This window comes from Aotus nancymaae, unplaced genomic scaffold (genome assembly GCF_030222135.1).
Source record: "Aotus nancymaae isolate 86718 unplaced genomic scaffold, 86718_ANA_hifiasm-v0.15.2.pri h1tg000016l, whole genome shotgun sequence".
Lineage (NCBI taxonomy): Eukaryota > Metazoa > Chordata > Mammalia > Primates > Aotidae > Aotus > Aotus nancymaae.
Window position 1 is genome coordinate 4820285 of NW_026988428.1, and position 25900 is coordinate 4846184.

Below are 25900 nucleotides of genomic sequence, written 5' to 3' on the forward strand. Positions count from 1 at the left end.
TGGGAGGTGGAGGTTGCAGTGAGCCAAGATCACACCACTGCACTCCAGCCTTGGTGACAGAGTGAGACTCTGTCTCAAAACAAACAAATCAACAAATGAAAACCCGTTAGGTAGAAGCTCTGTCAGATGTATACCATAAACATTTAAAAGTATAAAAATTTTATATAAAAATATAAATAGGCAGCCCTTATGTTTGTGTAGAGCTCAAAGTTTGTGAAACATGTTTTGAATGATTACATGAAGCCATACAACATAGTTAATATAGGAGATGATGGTTAATAAACTGATTCTGTTGTCAATCTTTAAAGATATAAGTAAACTGCAGTGAAAGCTCTAGGATTTTTTTTTTCTTTTTCTGCCCAGAGCTGGATCCTTTGTTTCACACCTTATACAAATTTAGAGTATTTTTGGTATTAGAGGGAGCAGCTGCCTTGCTTGCCTCTCCTATGCCATGGATTAATGAAGTTCTTTTACTGGTTTTGAACCTAAACACAACACAGCTGGTTTCTCTTCAGCATGTGAGTGGGAAGAAGCGGGGTCGAATGAATAGGCTTGATTGCTAGTTTGCCTTTTTCCTGTTTAGCAACGTGGGGTAACACATTTCACCCTTCACCTTCAGTTTTCTAATCTGTAAAGTATAATGACACTCCCATACAGGACAGGTATCAGGATCCAAGGTGAAACCATATTTGAAAGCAGCTAGGCATTCAATAATATAAATTCAATACATGGAACTATTATTATTTTTTAATATTATTTTGAGACTTTAAAACAAACTGTTACTCTCCCTCTTTACATTTCTGGAGCAACTGTTCAAGCTACTTGTAGAGCTTTACTGAAAAAGAGATAAATACCTGGTAGAATACATTTCCCAGAGCAATCAATTATTTCTTCAAAAGTTTCTCCAGAAAACTGTCTTCGAATAACATCGGCAGGACCAATAGCTTTTATAAGCCCATCTCTGAAGAAAAATCAAGGAATCGTTACTAAAGTTTGGGGAAATCTTGTGAGAAATCTGATGAGTGACTTAAATATGTTTTCAGATGCTTTGGTGTTAATTAGTCAATATTTACATGTTTCTGTCTTGAACCTGAGTTTTTGGAAAAGCATCTCTAGCCACATTCAAGACAACCATGAAAGACCTAGATTAGCCAAAGCCATCCTCAGCAAAATGAACAAAACTGGAGGAATCACATTACCTGACTTCAAATTATAATACAGACCTATAGTAACTAAAACAGCATGGTACTAGCATTAAAAACAGACACATAGACCAATGGAACCCAGAAATAAGTCCATACATCTACAGTGAACTCCTTTTTAGCAAAGATGCCAAGAACATACATCAGGGAAAAGACAGTCTCTTCAATAAATGGTGCTGAGGAAACTGGTTATCCATACGCAAAAGAATGAAATCAAATCTAAATGGATTAAAGACTGAAATCTAAGACCTTAAACTATGAAACTACTCAAAAAAGACATTGGGAAAACTCTCCAGGATATTGGTTCAGGCCACAATTTCTTAAGGGATACCCCGCAAGAACAGGCAACCAAAGCAAAAATGGACAAATGGGATCACATCAAGTTAAAAGGCTTCTGCACAGCAAAATAATAATAATAATTAATAATAATAATAATAACAATGTGAAGAGACAACCCACAGAATGGGAGAAAATAATTTGCAAATGACCCAATTGACAAGGGATTAATAACCAGAATATATAAGGAAAAAAACAACTCAATAGGAAAAAACCTAATAATCTGATTAAGAAATGGGCAAAAGATCTGAATAGACATTTTTCAAAAGAAGAGATACAAACAAGTACATGAAAAGGTGCTCAACATCAATGATCATCAAAGAAATGTAAACCAAAACCACAATGAGATATACTCTTATCCCAGTTAAAATGGCTTTTATCCAAAAGGCAGGCAATAACATATGCTGGCGAGGATGTGGAGAAAGAGGAACCCTTGCACGCTGTTGGGAATGTGAATTAGTACAGCCACTATAGAGAACAGTATGGAAGCTCCTCAAAAAACTAAAAATAGAGCTACCATGTGATCCAGCAATCCCACTGGTAGGTATATATGCAAAAGAAAGGAAGTCAGTACATTAAAGAGATATCTGCTTCTCATATTAATTGCAGCACTATTCAACTGCAGCACTTCCACACTAAGTGCTGAAAGCACACTAAAGTGCCCATCCACAGGCGAATGGATAAAGAAAATGTAGTACATATACACAATGGAGTACTATTCAGCCATGAAAAAGAGTGAGATTCTGTCATTTGCAACAACATGGATAGAACTGGAGGATATTATGTTAAGTGAAATAAGCCAGGAACAGAGACAAACTTAGCACATTCTCATTCATCTGTGGGAGCTAAAAATGAAAACAATTGAACTCATGGAGATAGAGAGTAGAATGATGGTTACTAGAGGCTGGGAAGAATAGAAGGGGAGAGAAGAAAAATGAGGATTGTTAATGGCTAGAAAAAATATGGTTAAATACAATGAATAAGACCTAGTATTTGATAAAACAACAGGGTGACTACAGGCTGCAATAGTATGTTGTATATTTTAGAATAACTGAGGGAGTACAATTGGAATGTTTGTGACACAAAGAAATGATGAATGCTTGAGATGATGGAAACCCCATTTACCCTGATGTGATTATTACACATTGTATGACTCTTTTAAAATAACACATGTACCTCATATATATATATATACACACTATGTACCCATGAAATTTAAAATTAAGAATAATTTTAAACATTAAACATATGTAGCAGATAATTACCATGTTCCCCAAGATCAATATTCCCTTTTCTTACACTAGTAGAGCCCTATTTTTTTTTTTTTTTTTTTTGAGATAGAGTCTCGCTCCGTCACCCAGGCCAGAGTGCAGTGGTGCGATCTCGGCTCACTGCAACCTCCACCTCCCAGGTTCAAGCAATTCTCCTGCCTCGGCCTTCTGAGTAGCTGGGATTACAGGCATGCACCACCACGCCTGTAATTAGCCTGGCTAATTTTTGTATTTTTAGTAGAGACAGTGTTTCACCATGTTCAGGCTGGTCTCGAACTCCTGACATTGTGATCCGCCCGCCTCGGCCTCCCAAAGTGCTCCGATTACAGGTGTGAGCCTCCGTGCCCGGCCTAAGCCCTAAATTTTAGTTGGACACATGGCCACCCAGAATACAGACTACATTTCCCCACCTCCCACCAGTTAGGTATGGCCACAAGACTCAGGTCTAGCCAGTAGGATTGCCTTCTCTTTCTATTCTTACTGGCTGGAACGCAGACACCATAAGGAGAGATGCAGTGGCCATCTTGGGTCATGGAGAGAGTGTAAGAAAGTGGGCAATGCACAGGAGAGCGAGGCGGCAGGGGGCCGGCTCCTGAGGACTCCATGGAGTACTGCAATCAACTAGCCCTGCATTCCTACATTTAGATTTTCACATAGAAGAGAAATAGACTTCCATCTTGTTTCAGCCATTGGTTAATTTGGGTCTTGGCCACTCACAACAAATTCGTGCTTCCAACGTGGAGATTCAGAGCTATAAGCCTGAGAGCTGGAATGTGTTGTTAAAAGCGGGTTAGGATAACGGATTCAGAACTGGGACAGAAGTGGTTGGGGTAACCTAACAAAATGTAAGAGTGAAGGGGCAGAAGAAACTGGATGTAAAGAGTAGATGTTATGAAAGGAAAAGAAATACCAGTAACAATTCTTTATCACTAACAGCTTTTATCTGGCCTGGTTAGATGATCTACCCTGTGTGCAGTGAATCTGGTGATGGAAAGGACCAAAAGGATTAGAAATTGACACTTGAAAGGGAAAAAACAGAATGCTCTTATGCAAAGAGTGAATGACTGCCACTGCTTTAAGAGTGGTCACTTTAACAAAGTCAAATCTAAGGAATAAATCTCTAACATTCTCAGTCTGTGCCAGAGAGAATTTTGAGGGGCACTGGGTCCTCTTCCTGACCCCACTAATCCTATGCTCATCTACCTTCTGATTGTGTGGTTCTCTCATTCATCGGTGGACTCTACCTATGTTGGAACAAAGGTTCCTGTCCAAGGACAGTATTGAAGGAAACTAACAAAAAACATTCCCCCAAAAGTGTTTTTTTAAGGTAGCCATTAAAATTATAAAGATATATATTACTGCTATGGTAAGATTTTCACTATTTATTACTAAGTGAAAAAAACCTGAGTACAAAACAATATACTTAGCTTCCTTTTCTAAAGCATGCATTTTTATGTGATTCTATTTACAAAGGAAAACATCTGAAAGGAGAAGCACTAAATGTTGGCATTAGTTCCTCTAATGATGGAGTTTGAGTGACTTTTTCCTTTTTGTTCATCTGTATTTTCTTTTCCTACAATGAACATATATCACATGTACCTTTTTAGGGCATAAAAATAATAGACATGTGTGGTTTTATTTACTTTCTATTCTGAGAAGTTTAGGAAGAATCTTCTGAAAGTAAAGCAAATTAGCAAGCAAGACCCTACTTGAGGAGCTAAAGTATAATGATCATAATGAAAACAGTAATGAAGATGATTTAAGGAGGATGATGCTTCTTTGAGTGGCTCTCAGGGTGCTCTGTGAAAATTCAGAATTGGCACAAACACCGTCTCAGTTACTAAAACCTAAAAATTGGTCTTTTTTTTTAGATGGATAAATCTGACGCCTCTTTTGATTCTCCCGTTGGCTCAGGCACTCCTCCGTGCTGTCTCTTATAATAAGCCTATTTGCACACATCTCTCTACCTTTGTGCTTACCATATTGTATTATAATTATCTTTTCATGTGTCTTGTTCCCCAGTAGACTTTGGGCTCTTTGAGATCAGAACGATTATTAGTCATTTTTGCATCCCCTAAGCTGAGCACATATTTGTGAATGAATGAAAATGTCCTATTTTAGGTTCATTGTCTACCTGACTCTTTTATTGGCTTCTAGGAAGGAAAATAAAAACCCATCAATTTTTTCTTTAGCATTTTCCATTTTTACCCTTCCTGTGAAGTGCTAAAACAAATGGTCCTTGTGTATAAATCTATGTTTTAATTCTTGTTTGTTTCGTTCATTTAGACATCATCTAGGTTTTAGCCTTTGGATGGGACAATTTTAAACTGGATGACAGTTTGTGCTTCTTTTCCACACCTGGGAGCTTCTTCAAGATTAACTACAACCTACACATGCGCGCGCGCGTCCAACACACACACACACACACACACACACACACACACACACACAGAGAGAGAGAGAGAGGAAAAAAATTTAAGAATGAGATAACTTTAGAGACCTAAATGAATGACTACAATGGTTACAATGGTGGAATTATACCCTATAGCAGACAATCACTGAGATATTTATTTTTAGGAGGGGGGAATTTCTGGTGCCCCTCAAATCATACTCTTTTCCAGGACTCATTTATATATCTATAGCATATAGGGGATTGACTATTAGTTGATCTCACTGAGGTTCATTCTAATCAGGACATACTATGGTATGTATATACCTGTTAAAAAAAAAAACACACCATTAAAATCCATTCATTTCTGGGCTTTGAAATGGAACTTTCTTCCACTTCTCTGTGCTTTTAATCAGTACCCCCTCCCTACACACACACCCACAGCTTGTGTTCTTGTCTACCAAAAGAGAAGCAGGATCAAGTTGTCTTTGAACACACAAGTTCTATGTAAGGGAAGTGATGTGAAAAATTTAAGACAATCACCTAAATATTTCACCCTGAAAACACTTTTACCTTAAAATATTCAGATAATGAAGGTGGAAGATATATTTCAAAGCACCTCAGATCACCAGATAGTTATTCCAGTTCTATACTTGTGTTTTGCATCAACCTGATATATAAGATAGTGATGGTAGTAAGTGAAAATAAAAACAACACCATCCTGTACTAAGCTAATCATATTTGAATAGCAAAGTTCTCAATATTCTTGTAAATTGATTTCAATGTAATAAAGCCAACAAACTGAGAACAATGTAACAGATTCGAATGAAAAGGCCCCACCTTCCAGACCACAAGTCAACTCTCTCCTTTTTTTCCCCCTACTTTTTGTGATTTTCATGTGAACATAGAACACATGTTGGAACCCAAGACTTTATGTTGGTGCATTGGTATAATTTTTTTTTTTTTTTTTTTTTTGAGACAGAGTTTCCCTCTGTCACCCAGGCTGGAGTGCAGTAGTGCAATCTTGGCTCCCTGCAACCTCCGCCTCCCAGGTTCAAGTGATTCTCCTGCCTCAACCTCCTGAGTAGCTGGGATTACAGACGTGCACTGCCACACCCAGCTAATTTTTGTATTTTTAGTAAAGACAGGGTTTCACCATGTTGTCTAGGCTGGTCTCAAGCTCCCGACCTCAGGTGATCCACCCACCTCGGCCTCCCAAAGTGCTGGGATTACAGGCGTGAGTCACTGCACCAGCTTCATTGGTATAATTTTTATAGATACTCTGGTCCTAACCCAGGTAGATATTTTTCAACTTTCTAAGCAAATTTTTAAACAATATTTTATAGTAAATTGGGAATGTTTTCATCCCTTTGTTAATTAAAAATAAAACAACAATCTGGGCATGGTGGCTCACGCCTGTAATCCCAGCACTGGGAGGCCAAAGCAAGTGGATCAATTGAGCCCAGGAGTTTGAGACCAGCCTAAGCAACCTCGTGAGACCATGTCTCTACAAAAAATACAAAAATTAGCCTGGCATGGTGGCCTGTGCCTGTAGTCTCAGCTAACTCGGGAGGCTGAGGTGGGAGGTTGGCTTGGGTCTGGGAGATAGAGGTTGCAGTTGAACCTGGGAGGTGGAGCCGAGATCATGCCACTGCACTCCAACCTGGGCGACAGAGCTAGACCCTGTCTCAAAAAATAAAATAAAATAAAAAAAAATAGGTCGGGCGTAGTGGCTCATGCCTGCAATCCCAACATTTTGGGAGGCCGAGGCTGGTAAATCACTTGAGGTCAGGAGTTAGAGACCAGTCTGACCAACATGGTGAAACCCCCCTCTCTACTAAAAGAACAAAAATTAGTCGGTCATGGGGAGCAGCTACTGTAATGCCAGCTACTCCGGAGGCTGAGGCAGGAGAATCGCTTGAACCCAGGAGGTGGAGGTTGCAGTGAGTGAGATCACGCCATTGCACTCCAGCCTGGGCAACAGAATGAGATTCAGTCTCATAAAGAAATAAATTAGTTAAATTAAGTAAAAATAAACCAACAGTCTCTTAAAAACTGGGCTCTTGCACAACCCTAAACTGCCTCAGACAAGCCGTGGTCAGTTTGTGAGACTCATTCATCGTGTGCAATTGTGGCCCCATGGCGCCCTTCAGATTCCAATTCTCATCCAATTTCCCTTGCTACCCCAGGTTGCCCTCAAACTTTGTTCTTTTATTCACATCTGGCAGGAAACTCAGATGAGTAAGAGAAATATCTTGTTTTCTGGTGGCCAAATCTTGATTTCTTATCACTCGGGGCCATTATTGACTAAATGTTCTCCGTAGTTCTAAAGCTTTAGTGTACGAGACCACGGGGTTGTGAAAGGTACTTTTGAAAAATTCAGGTCTCAAAACTCCAGCCCCAGTGATGCTGATCCTAAAATTCTAGGGATAGGGAGTTGGAGAATGCAGGTGGAATCAGAAATCTGCCTTGAGAATAAAATAACCACAGGCCACCCTGACAAAGGTGGTCTCCTGGCCTCCCTTTAAGAAGCACTGAGGAGAACCCCAACCTCTTCTGATGGTTGGACAGTGATACTTTACCAGCAGAGGCAGGACCCCGGATGCGTTCCAACGGGATGTTCCTCTCTCAGCTCTTTAAACGGAATGACAGCCCAAGCCGTTGGGCGTGTTAGCAACAGGTGCCCCAAAGGCTGGCTTGCACCTGTGTCTCTGTGAGGGCAGCTTTCACGGCGTTGCTTCCCTCCACAGTGCACAGAGCGGCCAGCTCCGCCCGTGGCGGCCCCCACCCTGCGCGCCCCGCCACTTACGTGCCCACCACCAGGCTGGCGCCCTCCAGCACCGCCAGGCTGCGCAGCGCGTCCCGCGTCTGGAAGCGCTCGCTACCGGAGCACACCAGTACCACTTGCCGCGCGTTCTCCAGCAGGAGCCTGTGGCCGCCTGCCATGTCGCTGCTCGCCGAGGGTCGCCGGGAGCCCACCAGACTTGGGCCGGGGGCAGGACGCAGTGGAGGACGAAGGGCCGCAGCCTGCGCCGCCCGGGGCGGGGAGGGTGGGGCGAGGGCGGGCGCTCGCATCCGCTGCCCTTTGCTCGCCTCCCCCAACCACAGCAATGGGGCGGTAATCATTGCAAGAATCGCAGTGAGTAATAAACCTCATTGAAGAATCTTTGTTGGTCGTCTTGTCCCGTCCTGAGTAAATGAGATGGAGACTAGTGTTCCTATTTTTCAGATAAGGAAACTGCAGCTTGGTCGCCCCGAGAGTTCAAAGTGGGCTGTATTGATCACGTGGTTATGTGGAAGCGGGTCAAGGGGGGTGGGTGAGGGCGCCCGGAGTGTTCGGGAGTGAAGGGCGAGAACCTGGGGTAGAGCCCCGAAGGGGACGCAATGGGGGAAAGCCTCTGCCCAGGGGGTTGGGCGGGAGCCTGGAGGTAGCGCTCCTGGAGAGGGCAGAGTAGGGGCAGGGACTGGAGCTTGGAGGTAGAGCCCCGGGAGAGGACAGAGTCGGGGAAACCTCTGCCCAGAGAGCGGGGGCGGGAGCCCGGGGCGTGGAGGGCCGCGGGCCGAGGGAACCTGGGGGTAGGGAGGAGGGGGATGCGGTGGGGAGTTGCTCTTGGGTCCGCGCGGGTGGCGAGTGCCGCGCACTTATCCGTTGGCCAGCTCCGTTCCGGGATCCGCTACCAGACGGCCCCTGAGATGATGGGGAACCGGGCTGCGGGACGGTAGAGCAGAGACCGGAGGATCGATTGGCCCCTCCGCCCTTTCTCCACATCGCGTTCCCGAAACGGATCCTAACTCATTGAGGTAAAACAGGTTTCAGCTCACTGTCCGCCCCTGCCCCTCCGAGTGCTCCCTCCCCGACTCAGCTGTGTCTGGTGGGGTCCACAAGCAACTTGCGACCAAAATTGGAGACAGACTCAAGTTTATGGAAAGATGGTCTGTGATTCTCAGCCACGTCGCTTCCTGCCCATCAGTTGCTATGGAAACACTGCCCGGCACAGGCTTTTGTTTTGATTCCTTAATTACTTGATTTCGTTTATACATGTTTATTACAGGCTCTGTTTTAAGTCTTGTGGAACATACAAAGACAGGAAAGGCACATTCCCTGCCCAGTAAAGACTTTACAATAAAAATGATAGATATGGACACAAATAATATACTATAAAAGCAGACTGAGCCTGAAAAACCACAAAATATAAAAGTTAATTTAGTGTCATTAAAAAAAATAGAACAGAAAGCAAAAACTCCTTTAGATGACCACGATAAATAAGAATATAATTTAGCTTCATATTATGGTCTATAAAAGAGAGATCATTAGGAAAGAGAGAGGAAAGAAAAAAAAAAGAAAAGAAATAGACAACGTGAGTGAAAGAGACCCTAAGCGTGGGGGGACATCAGAAGATTATTCACAGCTCACATACACAATCACAAACAGGTTGTGTGTGTGTGTGTGTGTGTGTGTACATAGCTTTTAAAAAGTTTATACACATATGTATTTCTATGTCTTTAAAAAGAGAAGTAGCAATAGTGGGGAATAGAAACACATAAAGTAACTCACAAAGAAATATTAAAATTTTGTATTATAAAATTTCTGCTAAAGACTTTAATCAGTTACATTTTGCAATTTTAGGCATATTTGCAGAACTATGCAATTATAGGTATAAAGGATGGATTGAAATTATAGAAAAATAGAAAGGGTTCAATAAACTTGTCTTAGTCTCACTTCTGTTTCCTATGAGCTGTTTGGGAAATTTATTTACGGTAATTTCTCGAAGCCTTACTTTTCTCATCCTTATTACAGGGATAGTTGTTTCTACTTTGTGGGCTTGTCTGTATTTTAAATAAAATAAAATGTAAATCACTTAATGTCAAGCTCTAAACAGGTAATAGGTATTATTATTATTATTAGTTTATTTTAATCCTGCTATTTGTCTTTCTGACCAGTTAAGTTAAGGATTAGATTTCAGCCAATAGCATAGTTCCTCTCCTGACTTAACAGACCATGTACTTAAAGCTTGCAGGTTCCGGGTGAGTCTAAAAGAAATTATATTTCTTTTTCATAGATATTTACGTTTGTGGGTGAACTGTGCATCTGATTCACAGTCCAGACAGACACATTGAGAAGCTCTTGCAAACAGGAGGTTTGCAGAAGCAGAAAGGATGAGTGAATTTCTCTCCTTGGTTACTGTTCAGTAGTTATAGATGGGTAAGAATGTCACATTTTTCCTTAGGAATAACCAACATCCCAATAGCAGCTCTTAAAAAGTACTTTTCACATTATCTGACTCGCATTTGCTGACTCTTTAACCTGTCCTTCCTTTCTCTTAACCTCCAGTTATTTGTTGTTTTTTTTTTTTCACTTCGCAAAAGGGGCAGTCAGAAATGTCAACAGAAAAGTCCCTACTAAATAGCCTGATGCCAGCTGTGCCTTAAAGGTCAAGCTGGAAGTAATTTCCTCATCCTTGTGCTGTGCTCTGACCCAGTCAAAAGAGGCAGTGTGTGTGTGAGCAGGCCAAGGACCCAGTGGCTCCTAGCTTTTAGGTAAACAAAAAATTGCTAGCTCTGATCTCTCCACACCATTCAAGGACACAGTTCACAGCCCCTTTTCCTACTATTTGTCCAAGGTAGGTGGAGAGGAGGTGGGAACAAAAAGTGGGAGCGTATTGGGTCTGGGAGAACCGGTCTGAATCCTCATATGGATGCGAAGATAAACACTGCTTTTTATCTCATATTGAGATCATCTGGAAATCTGTTTTCACTGGATTTTAGAGGGTGTTGCAAAAAACAAATAAACGACTTCGAATAATTGAGATCATCTGGAAATCTGTTTTCATTGAGTTTTAGAGGGTGTTCTTGCAAAAAACAAATAAACGACTTCGAATAACATCTGGCAGACAGTGTTATTCATTTTATTTAGAGTTGGTTTAGAATCTTAGGACTGGGTCTTATAAAACCCCACTCTCCTTTCCTCACTTCCCCCGGAGCTTGTAATGTTAAGAATCTACACGAAGCTGATTTAGGTCCCTAACATTTGCACTGATATTGTTGGTAGACTGCTCTCCAATGACCAGGTTTCAAGAACTTTGATTGGGAGTTTCTTACAAAAAGTAATTGTCAGTTACGCTTCCATTTCAAATGGCAGCAGTTATTCACAAGACAGACTGGGCCAGAAAGAGGAGGATCTGGACAATATCTACTTTGAAGAAAGTATAAGTGATCACTTCTTCACAACCTACTATGAGCAGACACTTTGCATATGTTATCTGTGTTTGAAAATTCCAGCAAACCTGTAAGGAAGGTGTTATTATTCATACTTGATAGAAGATTCTATGGTACATTAAGCCTAATTCTCTAGACCCAAGAGAAAGAGTGGATAAGAGTCAGAGGCAGGAGTTAAAGCTGCCTGCCCCCAAAGGCCAGAGGTCTTTCCACAGTGCCATTCCTACTACCCTTGCAATGACACTTGTCAAGGGACCTGACTCAGAAAGCACATGTAATTGTACCGATATTAGAGGAATACAATAATTAATTAAATCAACCAGCATGGTGTTTGCTTGAAAGAACAGTATACATTACACCTATGCCTCTTTGGATATCTAATACGTACCTCACATTTCACACATCCCAAAATGAGCCTCTGATCTTCCCAGCTGCCCCTTCCCCCACCGCCTTCTCTGTCTCCATTTATGGCAACTCCATCCTTGCTTGCCTCAGTTCTTTATCTCACATTCCACATCCAAACTATCAGCCAATCCTGTAGGCTCTACTGTCAAAATATATCTAGAATCGGACCACCTCTCACCGCTTCCACTGCTATCCCAAGGGACCCCGTTATCTCTTGCCTCCCAGTGGCTGTAGTCTCCTAATAGATCTCCCTCTGTGACCCTTTTCCCTTTCTACAGTCTCTTCCCAGCTCAGCATCAGAGTGATTCATTGAATGGTTCCATTTCACTGAGAAAATGACCTACAGGGCCCTAGCGATCTTGGACTTGTCTCTGTGGCCTCATCTGGCACTCTCCCCTTTGTTCACTGTGCTTAAGGCCCGCTGGTCTCCTTACTGTTCCTGAAACACACCAGGCACGTTCCTCCCTTAGAATGCACCTCTCCATGTGCTTACACTCCCATAGCACTTACTATGCAACTGATGCCATCCAAAGGCTGGACATGGTAACTTACCTAATAATCCCACAAGGTAGGCACTCTTTGCATCATTCCTCTTGAAAGATGGGGAAATTGAAGTGTGAGGATTAAGGAACAGAGTCTATGCTCTTAATCGTTTAGTTCATGTCACCTCTGAAAAGGATGACTGGCAGTTACACACCACCATTTTACATTCCTGATATTTCTGAGCTGTTGATCTTTTTCATCTATTGGAAGTTAAATTTGAACATGGATTTAAGATTTGAATTTTCAGGCATTTGCTATGCAATCCAATTACATTTTCCCTCTCTTTTGGTACAGAGCCTTTGTTTAGCCATCATGCTATTTTTATTTTGCACCATAAAGACGTCCACTGACTTTAACATTTTTTCTGATTGGAAAGGGGATTTTATAATCCCTTTCTAAGAATAACTGGTTCTGTTCCTCTCTCTCCCTTTTGTTCTTCACCAACCTTTCATTCATCAATAGGGGAATTCATACATATGGAAGTATAGAAGTATAACAATCTCTAGAGACTGCTGATTGTATTTACGTGTTATATGAACTAAGTAACAGATGGAATAAGAGCAGATATCTGCTCTTAGCAATTGGCTTAGAGGAACAACAGAACTTTCAGTTTTTCTGTGAGTGAAAAAGTGCTTGAACCCATGGATAAAGATGCTCATTGCAGAAAGACGTTGACGATAAAGGGAATGGGAGTGGGAAGGGGAGTGAATTTAGATAGATAGACCGACCAAAGGAGTGAAAATGTGACAAGAAAGAGGTGAGCAGAATCTTAAGAGTGGAGATGAGTACAGAGTGTAAAATTAAGAAAATCTATAAACTTTTCGTATTAGTCATTCAAATTCAAAATACTTATCAACCACAGGTTGTCACCAAATTTTCCACCGACGAGAATGAATGTAATGCCTGTAAAAAAATGTTCAGTCATTTGAAAAGGTATAATATCAATGCTATAGGTTTTTATTCATTTGTTTCTCTTTTATAAGCTTTAACACAATTTTTAAAAATCTTTGTTTTTATAACCACTGGAACTAAAATTGGATGCTAATTAGCAGATATTAATACATAATAGTTCCCACTTACTGAGCTGGTCTGTAAGCCAGGCACCCTACTTGGTTAAATCTGTTGCCCACTGAATCTTCCAGGAAGCCTTAAGAGGTGTGTCACTTTATGAAACAGGAAGCAAAGGCTCAGAGATGCTGAGTAATTAAGATGTAGGCTCCATGAAGACAATGGTTTTTGTTCTTCTTTTTTTGCCTTTTTAAAAATTGCCCTGTCCTACACACGTAGAACAGTGCCTGACACATAGTAGGTACTCAATAGATGTTTTTTGAATGATACATGAACTTGCTCACACATAAGTAAATACCAAACCAAGATTCAAAAATCAGGCTTGTCCAAAGTCTACGTTCTTAATCACCTGCTGCTCTGCTTCCAGGATATTTTGCTGTTAAATATGGCTCTTTGAGATTCCCGAGGCACAGATTTAAATGGGAAGCCCAAAATAGGGTGTGTTGTCCATTGTTTCTATTGTGGGCACACTTTCTTAATATAAACAACTGGGTATCTCTGATCCCCAAAATGAATATATCTTTTATTTTTCTCATTGTAAGAGTTATACAAACTCATTGAGAAATTTGAATGAGACCCAAAATATAGAAATCACAACAAGGATTAGGGTAAAGCCAGTGAAGCTCTAGCTTCAGGCACAAAATTTGAAGGGGAAAGCAAAAACTCAGTAATCAAAATAAGCAATATTTTAATTCATTAGGTAAAAAAAATATAAAGCAAAAAATCATGATAAACAAAAAAGCAGAATTTTAAATAAAGACAAGTTCTGTGGGCCAGGATTTGGGTGAGTAGAGTAAGGCACTGGCTCTCACGGTCACACAAGTACAGGGTCAGATACTGTCTGTATTTGCAATTTTGATATTTTGTTCATTATAGACTTTCCTGCATTTATTTAGAATTTTAAAAATATATATTGCATTAACATTTAATTTATTGTGATAACTGAAGGGTCTTTTTTTGTTTGTTTGTTTTTGTTTGTTTATTTTAGCAATCCTTAAGTTTTGCAGCTAAGGTTGAGTGCCTTAATCACCTAACCCTAATCCCAAACCTGGTAAAAATGGGAGATTACATCAAATCACAGATAATCATGTTTGATGAATGGCATTTCAAACACCTCTCAGATTCTTCCATGCATTTTTTAATCCACACTATCCGTACTCTTTTGAATTTTTTTTAAACCTATATCGTGGACAGAGGTAAATAGTGACTACAGCATCATGTTAAGGGGCCAACTGGTCATTCGTTTTATGGATATACCATAGTTATTTGGTCAACTCCGTATTTATGAAATGACAATGGACAAACGTGAGTGCACATGCTCTTTTGGATGCTTGTGTGATTATTTTCTTGACATAAGATACTAGAATTGAAATTGCTGGGTCAAAGAGTGTGTGTGTGCACTGCTTTTAAAAGCCATAAGGACTGTTAAGGAGTTATTTAATTTAGTCCTTTTCTGTAATGTTCATAGAATTTGTAAAAAAATGTATTTTATTTTCTTTCAACAGGGCCAGGCGACAAAATGTCCTCAAATGTATTGCCAATGCTAAATTCTGGAGGTAAAAAAATATCAATCAATATACCCTTGCTTTGTGCCTAGTAGTGCTAGGCTCCATAGCAGATTATGATGGTAAGACAAGGAGAATGCTCCACAATAAATATAAGATGTAAAGACTCCATAAACTACCTGCAGAGAAGATACTGTTCTACTTTTTAATTCAGAAAAAATCTTCAAATCAGAGGGTGCATTAAATTATCATATTTAGCTAGATTGCCCCAGTCTCTCATGACATAAAACAATTAACTCAATTATTTGTCATAGTCAAGGACATACATAACTAAACTTTATGAAAATCCACCCTCTTCTTTCCTTTACTACCCTTTCTCATCTTATCCTTCTGCTTAGTTTTTATTTTTATTTATTTTATTTTTTTTTTGAGACAGAGTTTTGCTCTTGTTGCCCTGGCAGGAGTGCAATGGCATGATCTCGGCTGACTGCAACAAGCAATTTCCCTGCCTCAGTCTCCCGCGTAGCTGGGATTACAGCCGTGAACTTCCACACCTGGCTAATTTAGTATTTTTAGTAGAGACAGGGCTTCACCATGTTGGCCAGGGTGGTCTCAAACTCCTGACCTCAGGTGATCCACCCACTTTGGCCTCCAAAAGTGCTGGGATTACAGGCATGAGCCACCACACCTGGCCTGCTTATTTAGAAGCATACAAGGAATTAGGATTTATTAGTATACAAGGAATAACAATTTCACTTATAATTTGACAAAGATTTCACAACTGGGTAACACTTAAGAGTTTGTTATAGGTAACAGGCACTCTGGCAATCTATAGGCATTCTCTTTAAAGGAATATTTGGCACTATTTGTATTTACAATGTAAAAGTTTGGCTGCAAGTGACAGAAAATATAAAACAACTGTGGCTTAAACATGATAGAAGTTTGTTCTCTCTCTGGTAAACAAAGTCTGGATACAAGCTTTCCGTATGGAGGTTCACATTAGGGGCCCAACTCTTTCTAGCTTGCTGCTGGGCTATGTTCTTGGTCCAAGAGGGGGGCTTCTGCACCAGTGATCACATCCATATTCCTGGCAGCCAGGAGAAAAGGGGAAGGGGGATCATGCTCTGAAGCTGCAGTCACCACTTCCGCTGACATCCCCTTGGCCAAAACATAGCCACATGGTTATACCTGCCTCCAAGGGAGGCTGAGAAACGTAGTCTCTACTCTGTGTTCATTTAGGGTTCTATTCCTATGGAAGAATGTGTTGGATGTTCATCTCAGTATAAGATCCTCAAGAGCAGCCACCTTTGTTTTGTTCACCAGTGTACCATCAGTGCCTAAAACAGTACCTGGCACATAGTTGGGGCTTCATAGGTATTTGTTGAATGAATGAATGAGTGGATGAATGAATTAATGAATAAATAGAAGAATTAGGACCAGACAAATAGAGTATCAGTAAGGGGCAAGGCTAAGAAAGGAGTAAGACTGTGTGAGTGTGGTAGACAGAATATTGCCCCCCAAATATGTCCACATTCTAATCCCTGGAACCTGTGAATGCATTACCTTACATGGCAAAAGGGGCTTTGCAGATGTGATTAAGTTAATTACCCTGATATGGGAAGGTTATCCTGGATTAGCCGATGGGCCTAATATAATCCAAGAGTCCTTGTAAGAGGAGTATCAAAGACAGAGAAGGTGATGTGACAATGGAAGCAGAGGCTAAAGTGATGCACTTTGAAGATGGAGGAAGAGACCACAAACCAAGGCCTGCAGGCAGCCTCTAACGGCTGGAAAAAGAAAGGAAACTGGTTCTCACCAGGAGCCTCCAGAAGGAACACAGCCCTTTCAACTTCTTGATTGTATGCTCAAAGGACTCATTGCAGACTTCTGGCCTCCAAAAGTGTAAGCAAATACATTTGCATTTTTTTAAACCACTATGTTTGTGGTAATTTGTTACAGAAGCAGTAGGAAACTAACACAGTGAGGCGGTGAAGAGAAAGGCTTCTCCCAAGGTTGTTAATTAGTAATGGCAGGGATTTGCAAGGCAACTCAGAGAAGAATATAATAGTAACAAAAGGGAAAGAGTTTAAAATAGCTGGGATTGATCTACTAGAATTTGATTTGTAGAACTAAGCAGACCCCTTATTGCTAAAATGGAGTATTGGAGAGAGGTTGAGCCTAGTGTCCAGTTTGCTCAAGAGTTAGTGGAATGAGACCCTTTGGGGGAATTTGAGGTACATTGTGGGTATGGGGTGCTGCAAGGGGTTGAATGCAGACCCCAAAAGATATTTCCACCAAGAGCCTGAAAATGTGACCTTGTTTGTAAAGGGGGATCTAAGTTATTAAGCTAAGGATCTCAAGGTGAGATCTTCTTGGATTTAGGACAGGTGTTAATCCAACACTCGTGTCCTTGTAAGAGAACATACAGGGAGATTTGAGATACAGACACGCAGGGGGGATGGTCATGTGAAGAATGGAGGAAGAGATTGGCGTGATGGTTCTACAATCCAAGGAATGCCAGGAATTTCACTACCAGAAGCTAGGTGAAAGTCACAGAATACATTCTCCCTCAGAGCCTCCAGAAGGAACCAATGCTGTTAACACCTTGATTTTGAACTTCTGGCCTCCAGAACTGTGAGAGACTGCCTTTCTGTTGTTTTAAGCCACCCTGTTTGTGGTAATCTCCTACAGCAGCCCCAGTCCTATGTGACTAGGAAAGAAATACAGGGAGAAGGGTTGCCTAGGGACTAGTTCATGCAGTGAGTTTATAACATAGGAAATTTGGTGTAGCAGTTTGAATGGTGGCCCTCCACAAATGGTTGGCCTTCCTATTCTAACCTCTGGAACCTGGGAATGTGGTCATATTTGGGAAAGGATCTTTGCAAATGTAATTAAGATATGGATCTCAAGATGATATCATCCTGAATTTAGGATGGGCCCTAAATTCAATGATAAATGTCCTTATAAAAGAAAGAAAAGGAGAAGGCCATGTAGTGTTGGAGGCAGAGGTAGGAGTTGTTTAGAGCCATCAGAAGCTACAAATGTTGAAGGATTCTCTCCTAGATGCTTCACCAAGAGAACATGGCTCTGCCAACACCTTGATTTCAGATATCTGACCTCCAGAATGGAGAGAATACATTTCTGTTGTTTTAAGCTACGAATTTTGTGTTATCTTATTATGGCAGCGAGAGGAAACTACTATACTTGGTGTTCAGAAATTTAGTTTTCTTCTATTTCTTTAGAACTGAAATAAACTCAGCTTTGAACTTGGAGGGACAAAAATACCATCTCGTCAATCCCAGGACACTTAAACTTGGTCAGCAGAGATTTTAACTCAGGCATTCAAGATTTTAAGACACCTGGGATAGGGCAGAATCTAAGTTTGCAGGGTTTCTCTTGGGAGAACAGAAGGCTGGTTGGGGAAGAGGTGTCCAGCCCACCAATAACTCACCCTCTGGAGGACAACAGTGGCTCCATATTGGGATGTCTGGGATCCAGCCTTGACCTGCGAGTGATGATATACAAGGAATGGGTCCATGGACTCTGGAAACACCACTGTATTAAGCAGAGCTCTGCAGAAAAACAGAACCAATAGGAAGGAGATTTACTATGAGTACCTGGCTCATATAATTATGGAGGCTGAGAAGTCCCGTGATTTGCCATCTACAAGCTGGAGATCCGGGAGAGCTGGTGCTATAATTCAGTCTGAGTCAGAAAGCCTGAGAAGTAGGGGAACTGATGGTGTGAGTTCCAGTCTGAGCATAGGAGAAGATGAGATGAGGTGTCCCAGTTCAAGCAGTGAGGCAGAAAAGAAGGGGTGACTTTCTAATCCCTCAGCCTTTTCTACTCAGACCCTCAAGAGATTGAATGAGACCCACCCATATGGATGACAGCAGTCTACTTCACTGCACCTACCAATTCAAATGCTAATCTCACCTGGAAATACTCTCACAGACACACCCAGAAATAATGTTTAATCTGGGCACCCATGGCTCAGTCAAGTTGACACATACAATTAACCATCACAGGTACCTGGCCCCAGGTCCTTTTGGGTCCTCGATCTCTGCTGCTCCCTCCTGCTCTCCAGCCTGTTGGCTTTGCTCGTCCACACTTCTGCTGTCTCAAAGTCCAGATGCCTGGACCCACCTTTAACTGTGTTTACTTCATGTTTTCAAGGCCTAAAATTTTATGTGCTGCCTTGACATAGTTCAGCCTCACAGAGCCCCAAAGGTCTAACCATAAATCCTCCTGCTCTTGCCAAATATGACCTCCACCAAGCAGGAAAGTCTCCCTGCCTGGCTAGTTCCTCTATCAATTGGACCAGCTGCATTCCACCTGATCTTCAACCTAATGGGTTTCACTGCACTGCCAGCCATAAAATTATCCAAACAAGTCAATCACATCCTCCTGTGGGGACCAGGGAACACCTCACCCTTTTGTTACTACAAAGCTTGCCTCCCACAACTGGTGATTCACTCTGCTCCTGAATGCAGTTCCCATGTGGCACTGCATTGCAGGCAGCATTCTCCTCCTCCAAGCTATGAGTATGTGTAACTCATAACCTGCTCTCAGTCCCATCTTCCAGTATCGGGTATCATGTGTTCAGCTATCTCATACTATTTAGGATGGGGGAACCCTCCATCACCATCAGGGTGAATAGGAGATGATCAGAGTACTCTGTTGAATCTAAGACTTCTCCTCTGCAATTTTCTTTCTCTCTAACCCATCACTTACAAAAAAATGTATCTGGAGTTTCTATAACCCCAACCATTCCTACTTTCTACACTGAATCCTTGGGCAAATGACTGCTTCTCAGGTAGACATTAAGCTCCAGTCCACTAATTCCTTAAACTTTGGTCCACTAACTCTTAGCCCTGGATGTACATTGCAGCCATCTGGGGACTCTTAATAAATATTCCGATGCTGATGTTGACTTGACCAATGAAGTCGGAATCTCTGGAGGTGGATGGATCCAAAGTGATTCTAGTAATTTGAGGGTGAGAAGCATTGAGTTTCTTCATGGGCCCTCTGCTTGCTGGGAGGATGTGGAGTATTTTTGTGAGGTTGAAGTAGACAAGGGATGTAGGGTATGGGTTGGGGAATCTGCTTCTTTCCTGTTTTAAGGTGTCAGCTCCAGGCTCCCAGGACTCTTGGTCATACGGCTTGGCTCTGTGTCCCCACCCAAATCTCATCTCAAGTTGTAATCTCCACATGTCAAAGGAGGGACCTGTAATCCCCACGTGTTGAGAGAGGCAGGTGATTGGATCATGGGGCAGTTTCCCCCATGCTCTTGTGATAGTGAGTGAGTTCTCACAAGATCTGATGGTGTTATAAGTGTTTGGAAGTTCTTCCTTCATGCTGCTCTCTCCTGCCACCTTGTGAAGAAGGTGCTTGCTTCCTCTTAGCCGTCTGCCATGATTGTCAGTTTCCTGAGGCCTCCCCAGCCATGCAGAACTGTGAGTCAATTAAACCTCTTTCCTTTATAAGCTACCCAATCTCAGGGAAGTTCTTTATAGCAGTGTGAAAATGGATAACTATACTCAACCTTGACTATTGGTTTTGAAAGCCAAGATTTCCATCCTGCCACCTCCCAAGAATTAGAAAGTAAGAAATAAAGAGAGAGAAAGAATGATTTTTTGTCATTTCAAATGTTATAATTAAAAACAGGAAGTCCATGCAGAAATTAAACTGACTTTTCTTTCACTTTTTTAATGGCCAGCCTTCATTTATTAAGTGTACAAGTCCATAGTTTTTAGTGTATGCACATATATGTGGAGCTATCACTACAGCCAATTTTAGAACATATTCACTAACTCAAAAAGAAACTTACATCCCTCAGCCATCAATCCCTAGGCCTCATCCACCCTTCAGCCCCAAACAACCACTCATCTGCTTTTTATCTCCATAACTATGCCTATTCTGAACATTTTATATAAATGAAATCATATAATGTGTGGTCCTTTGTTACTGGCTTCTTTTACTTAACATGTTTCCAAGGTTCATCCATGTTTTATCATATATTGTACCTCATTCCTTTCTCTGGGAAAATAAGAGTTTCTTGTATGGATATATTCCTTTTTTTTTTCATTTATCAGTTGATGGACATTGTATTAGTCTGTTCTCATGCTGCTAATAAAGACATACTCAGGCTGGGTAATTTATAAAGGAAAGAGATTTAATGGATTCACAGTTCCACATGGCTGGAGAGGCCTCACAATCATGGCGGTAGGTGAAAGAGGAGGAAAGATATGTCTTACATGATGGCAGTCAACAGAGTGTGTGCAGGGGAACTCCCCTTTATAAAACCATCAGATCTCATGAGACTTACTCACTACCACAAGAACAGCAGAAGGAACTCCCTACTATGATTCAATTACCTTCCACTGGGTCCCTCCCGTGACACATGAGAATTATGGGAGCTACAATTCAAGATAAGATTTGGGTGGGGACACAGCCACATCATATCAGATATCTAGGTTGTCTCTATTTTTTGGCTATGATAAATAATACTGCTCTAAATATTCATGTACAAATTTTTGTGTGCACCTAAGCTTTCATTTCTCTTGTATATATCCTAGCAGTATAATTTCTAGGCCATGTGGCAATTCTATATTCAACTTTTTAAGAAACTGCCAGATTGTTTTCCAAAGTGACTGCCCCACTTACATTCCTTCTAGGAGTGTATTTGGGTCAGATTTCTCCACATGCTCTCCAGCACTTTTTATTATCTTTGGCTTTCTTTTTTAAGACCCTAATCTGGACAGAGACTCTCCCTAAGGGTAGTGGCTGTATCTGTTGCTGTTGAAATGGTGGTGTAAGGGTAATGGTGGTATATGTATAGTAGTGAGAAGAAATATATTAATAGCTCAAAATTTTATCCTACTGTTTTGTTAAAGACCTCCTTATTTTATCAGCTCATTCCTTATGAAGCAGTAAGAGCTATGTCAGTGCTGTGGGAAACAGGCAGAGGAGCTGTGGCTCCTACCCAGGAGATGTGGAGGCAAGGCTGTCTGCATCCTACTGTTAAAGCAAACTAAATATGGCCGGAGAAGGACTCCATACTTCTATATTTGAGTCCCTGTGAACAAACTGCAATCTAACTTAATAGGTAGACAAAATAGAAACCCTAACTTAGAAGTATGCCCTGTAACAATAGCTGAGTCTTGGCCTAATCCCGGCAGCCATACTTCAACCACTCATACACTGCTGAGTGTTCAAACTGTGCTCAAACTGTGTTTAAATAAGGCAAAAGCCAAGTTGTAACCAATCCAGCTGTTTCTGTATATCACCTACGATTTCTGTACCTCATTCCCCACCCCCTTTTTTTTCTATAAATTTGTTCTAACAATGAGGCATCCCTGGAGTCTCTGACTCTGATGTGATTCTGGGGGCTGCTCGATTCACAAATCGTTCATTACTCAATTAAACTCCTTTAAATTTAATTCGGCTAAAATTTTTCTTTTAATACTACCTTCTCAGAGACCCCTGCATCTCATTCACTCCACCCTGGCTGGTAGGAGACTTACTTACTGTTCTGGTCAACAGAGGAAGGATGACAGAATTCATTCATTGTTTCTTTCTTTGTTAACAGATAAAGTAAACGATGGCTCAACCAAAGAGGACGGGCCTTATAAGATCTTTTTCAGAGATCTCTTTCTTTTCAAAGAAAATGAAATAGCAGCAAAGAAAAGGGTAAGGTTTAATTAAAATAACCCCAATTAATGTTAGAATCATATCCACTTATCCATAGCTCTTATGAACTTTGCTGGGTTAAGACATGGAGTCAGCTACTGACACAGGCGGTGTGTGCCCCACACCATGATGGGGAGACAGCGTGAACACATACGACAGAAAACCATCCAGCTGACGGTAGACACTGTGAAGATCGCCACCTAATGGAGGAAGAGAGATACACCACTGCAGTCCTGTAGGACAAGGATGTTACATGGTCCTTCATTGATTCCAACACCTACATTTTCACATTTCTGAAATTGGTATCTAGCTTACATAGATGAGACGTCATACATCATTGGCTGTACATAAAATAATAGTGCATCTTACAATAAGTGACATCTTGGAGTGGAGGAAATACAGTAACAGAGGCATGCCAAGGAAATCTAGAGGAAGGGGTCTTCATCTTTGTTGGAGAGAAGATGGAAAAAAAGGGTGTTAGCGGCGAGGAGATAAAAGAGATGAGTCTTCAAGAATCATATATGGATAAGATGATGTATATGTGTGTGCTGGGGAAGGGAGAAGGGATGAAAGTGGAGGAGGGGGCGTTGTTTTCAAACTATGTGGTATGAAGCTAGATCAATGGTGAGGCTCATGTTCCCACCATGCCTTGCAGAGTTAATCTCACTACTTGTGTGGCCATCATACCTACATCACCTGGTTCACATTTCAGTAGATTTACTTTCTTTCTTCCCAGAGGTAAAAGTTGATTACAGAACTTTGTCTACCCTAATTAAGATAAGGAAATTATCTAAAAATGCTCAACAACAGGTTCATCTGTGTGTGATGGTTCTTCAGCATGTGTTGTATGGTTTTGTGGAATATACTTAAAATTAAATTTAGAGAAGAGGAACGAAATCACAAGCCTAATTTTTAAATATCTATGGGGTGATTGATCCCTTTCCTCTTAAGTTTTTAATTCCACAGAACCAACACTTGGAATTTCCAATTTTTGTTGTTGTTGTTGTTGTTTGTTTGTTTAGATGGAGTCTCGCTCTGTCACCCAGGCTAGAGTGCAGCGGTGCAATCTTGGCTCATTGCAACCTCTGCCTTCCGGGTTCAAGCAATTCTTGTGCCTCAGCCTCCTGAGTAGCTGGGACTACAGGTGTGCACCACCATACCTGGCTAATTTTTGTATTTTTAGTAGAGACGGGGTTTTACTGCGTTGGCCAGACTGGTCTCGAACTTTTGACCTCAGGTGATCCGCCCACCTTGGACTTCCAAAGTGCTGGGATCACAGGCGTGAGCCACCGCACCCAGCCCAGAATTTCCAAATTTTAACTGCATTTTGAACAAGACAAAATTGTGAAAATGAAGCTGGGAGGACATTTTCCAGTCTTGTATTTGTGATGTGCATATTTAATAAAAGTTAAATGGTCTCACTTCATATAAGAAGGAAATTAAGACAACACACATTTCTTCAAAGAGAAGAACCTGGGGTTGCTTGTTTAATGCTAAGACTTTGTTGCAAATGTTATTTTTATATATGATCACTAATTTTAAGATAACATATTTTTGTGTATTAAAAATTCTTTTCAACTTTTCTACTTGGGCAGGAAAAACTTATGAATCGTAGCAGGAAAGTCTACCAGAAAACGACTTTTTCATCCAGAATGAAGAGCCGTTCATACCTGAACCAAGTAGCTTTTGACCCTGAAAGGAGTGGTGGGACATTTGAAAAGTTTGAGTCAGATGCCATTCCGATTCCTAGATTAATAGAAGGTGAGTCTAAGTTACCCGTTAAGAACATCATTTTGAATATTTACTGTTAATGTCAAGTTTGGGAGCCTTGTTGGAGGGTGATTAAAACAGATAGTATGCTCTCTTATAACGGTAAGGGGGGTTTAGTAAATGGGGATTGAGAGTTAGGAGAAACTCTATGTTAAATAAGAAAACATACTTTTCCAAGATGACTATTAACTCATTTTCATGGATCCCAGGAGGACAGTTACTGCCAAAAGAATATAGTATTAAAATTTGCAAAAGTGGATAAAATATAAAGGTAATAGCTCTGGCCATTCATACTCAGTTCTAGATGTCAGGCTTATGAATTTTCCAAAGATAGAGAAGCCTTGATATCCAAGGCATAGAACTCATGCATCCAGAATCAGGAAGCTAATAAAATTAAATATGCTTACCTAATGTTGCAAAAACCTAATCTGGTTTTAGTGACCTTTGGAGGCAACACGTTACAATACTATAAGATGATAATTACTACTCAGTGAAAGAAGACAATCTGATTATCAAAAATTCATGTGTGTGTCCTACTTGTCAAACCAAGTAGTGCCTGTAAATGAGATAGAAAGTAGTTTGAAGTTAATGAAAATAAAGTGATTAATGCTAGGATGGTTGAGTCATGAAATCTTCCCCAAAATGAATCTTTTCCAAATTTTTTAATTAAAAAGTTTAAAGGAAGGAAGGAAGGAAGGGAGGGAGGGAGGGAGAGAGAGGGAAGGAGGAGGAGAAGGGGAAGGGGAGGGAAGGGGGGAGGGGGGAGGGAGGAAGTAGGGGGTGGGGGGAGGGGGAGGGAAGGGGGAGGGAGGGAAGGAGGGAGGGAGGGAAGGACATACATCATGCTGTGATAACTTAAAAAAAATTTTTTCTGGCTCCCAAAGCCCATGCACTTTCTCAAACTGCCAGAAAAATTTTTCAGAAAACAAGCAAACCACTTAGGGAAGGGCTTTGGATTCCATAATTAATGTAAGAAAAGGAAGCCATGTTAACTTATTCAGAAGATCTTCCAGGTGCATATGTAATCGGATGTAGAAGCAGCATGGTGGTGCGTGCCCGTAATCCCAGCTACTCAGGAGGCTGAGGCAGGAGAATTGCCTGAACCCAGGAGGCGGAGGTTGCGGTGAGCCGAGATCACGCCATTGCACTCCAGCCTGGGTAACAAGAGCGAAACTCCGTCTCAAAAAAAAAAAAAAAAAGTTTGAGTAAATTGAACCCGAATCTAATCAAGTAAATGTGAGGATTGAAGACCACGTTAGATAAAACCATGAGGGTACGATATATCAGATCCATGATATGGGAAATTCTACAGAGAAATTGACCTCGTTTCTTGAACAAATGAATGGCATGGGGGAAAAAAGTTAGTGTGTGTAGGGTGTGGGAAGAGGGGGAGGCTGTTACAAATTAAAAACAGACTTTAGTGGTGGCTCAAGCATGTAATCCCAGCACTTTGGGAGGCAGGGGGTGGGCAGATCACGAGGTCAGGAGATCGAGACTATCGTG

The 25900-nt window shown here is 41.2% G+C and overlaps 2 protein-coding genes across 6 annotated transcripts in view; one reads left to right on the forward strand and one right to left on the reverse strand.

Annotated features, from left to right (window-relative positions):
* AMDHD1 (amidohydrolase domain containing 1) overlaps positions 1 to 8159 on the reverse strand; it is a 31467-nt gene extending 23308 nt beyond the window's left edge. The window contains exons 1-2 of the mRNA XM_064376853.1: positions 8008 to 8159; positions 855 to 961 (exon numbers count right to left, since the gene is read on the reverse strand). Of these exons, the coding sequence (XP_064232923.1) occupies positions 855 to 961; positions 8008 to 8144 (244 nt within the window). The 5' untranslated portion in view covers positions 8145 to 8159. The remainder of the gene's footprint in view (positions 1 to 854; positions 962 to 8007) is intronic.
* Positions 8160 to 8322: 163 nt separating this feature from the next.
* CCDC38 (coiled-coil domain containing 38) overlaps positions 8323 to 25900 on the forward strand; it is a 58407-nt gene continuing 40829 nt past the window's right edge. For 3 of the 5 annotated variants that reach the window (XM_064376854.1, XM_064376855.1, XM_064376859.1), the window contains exons 1-4: positions 10209 to 10401; positions 14936 to 14986; positions 22527 to 22627; positions 24223 to 24388. In XM_064376854.1, the coding sequence (XP_064232924.1) occupies positions 10398 to 10401; positions 14936 to 14986; positions 22527 to 22627; positions 24223 to 24388 (322 nt within the window). In that variant the 5' untranslated portion in view covers positions 10209 to 10397. Of the gene's footprint in view, positions 8338 to 8855; positions 9000 to 10208; positions 10402 to 14752; positions 14987 to 19826; positions 19933 to 22526; positions 22628 to 24222; positions 24389 to 25900 lie in introns of those variants that run through there. The other 2 variants (XM_064376856.1, XM_064376858.1) reach the window with 2 other exon arrangements.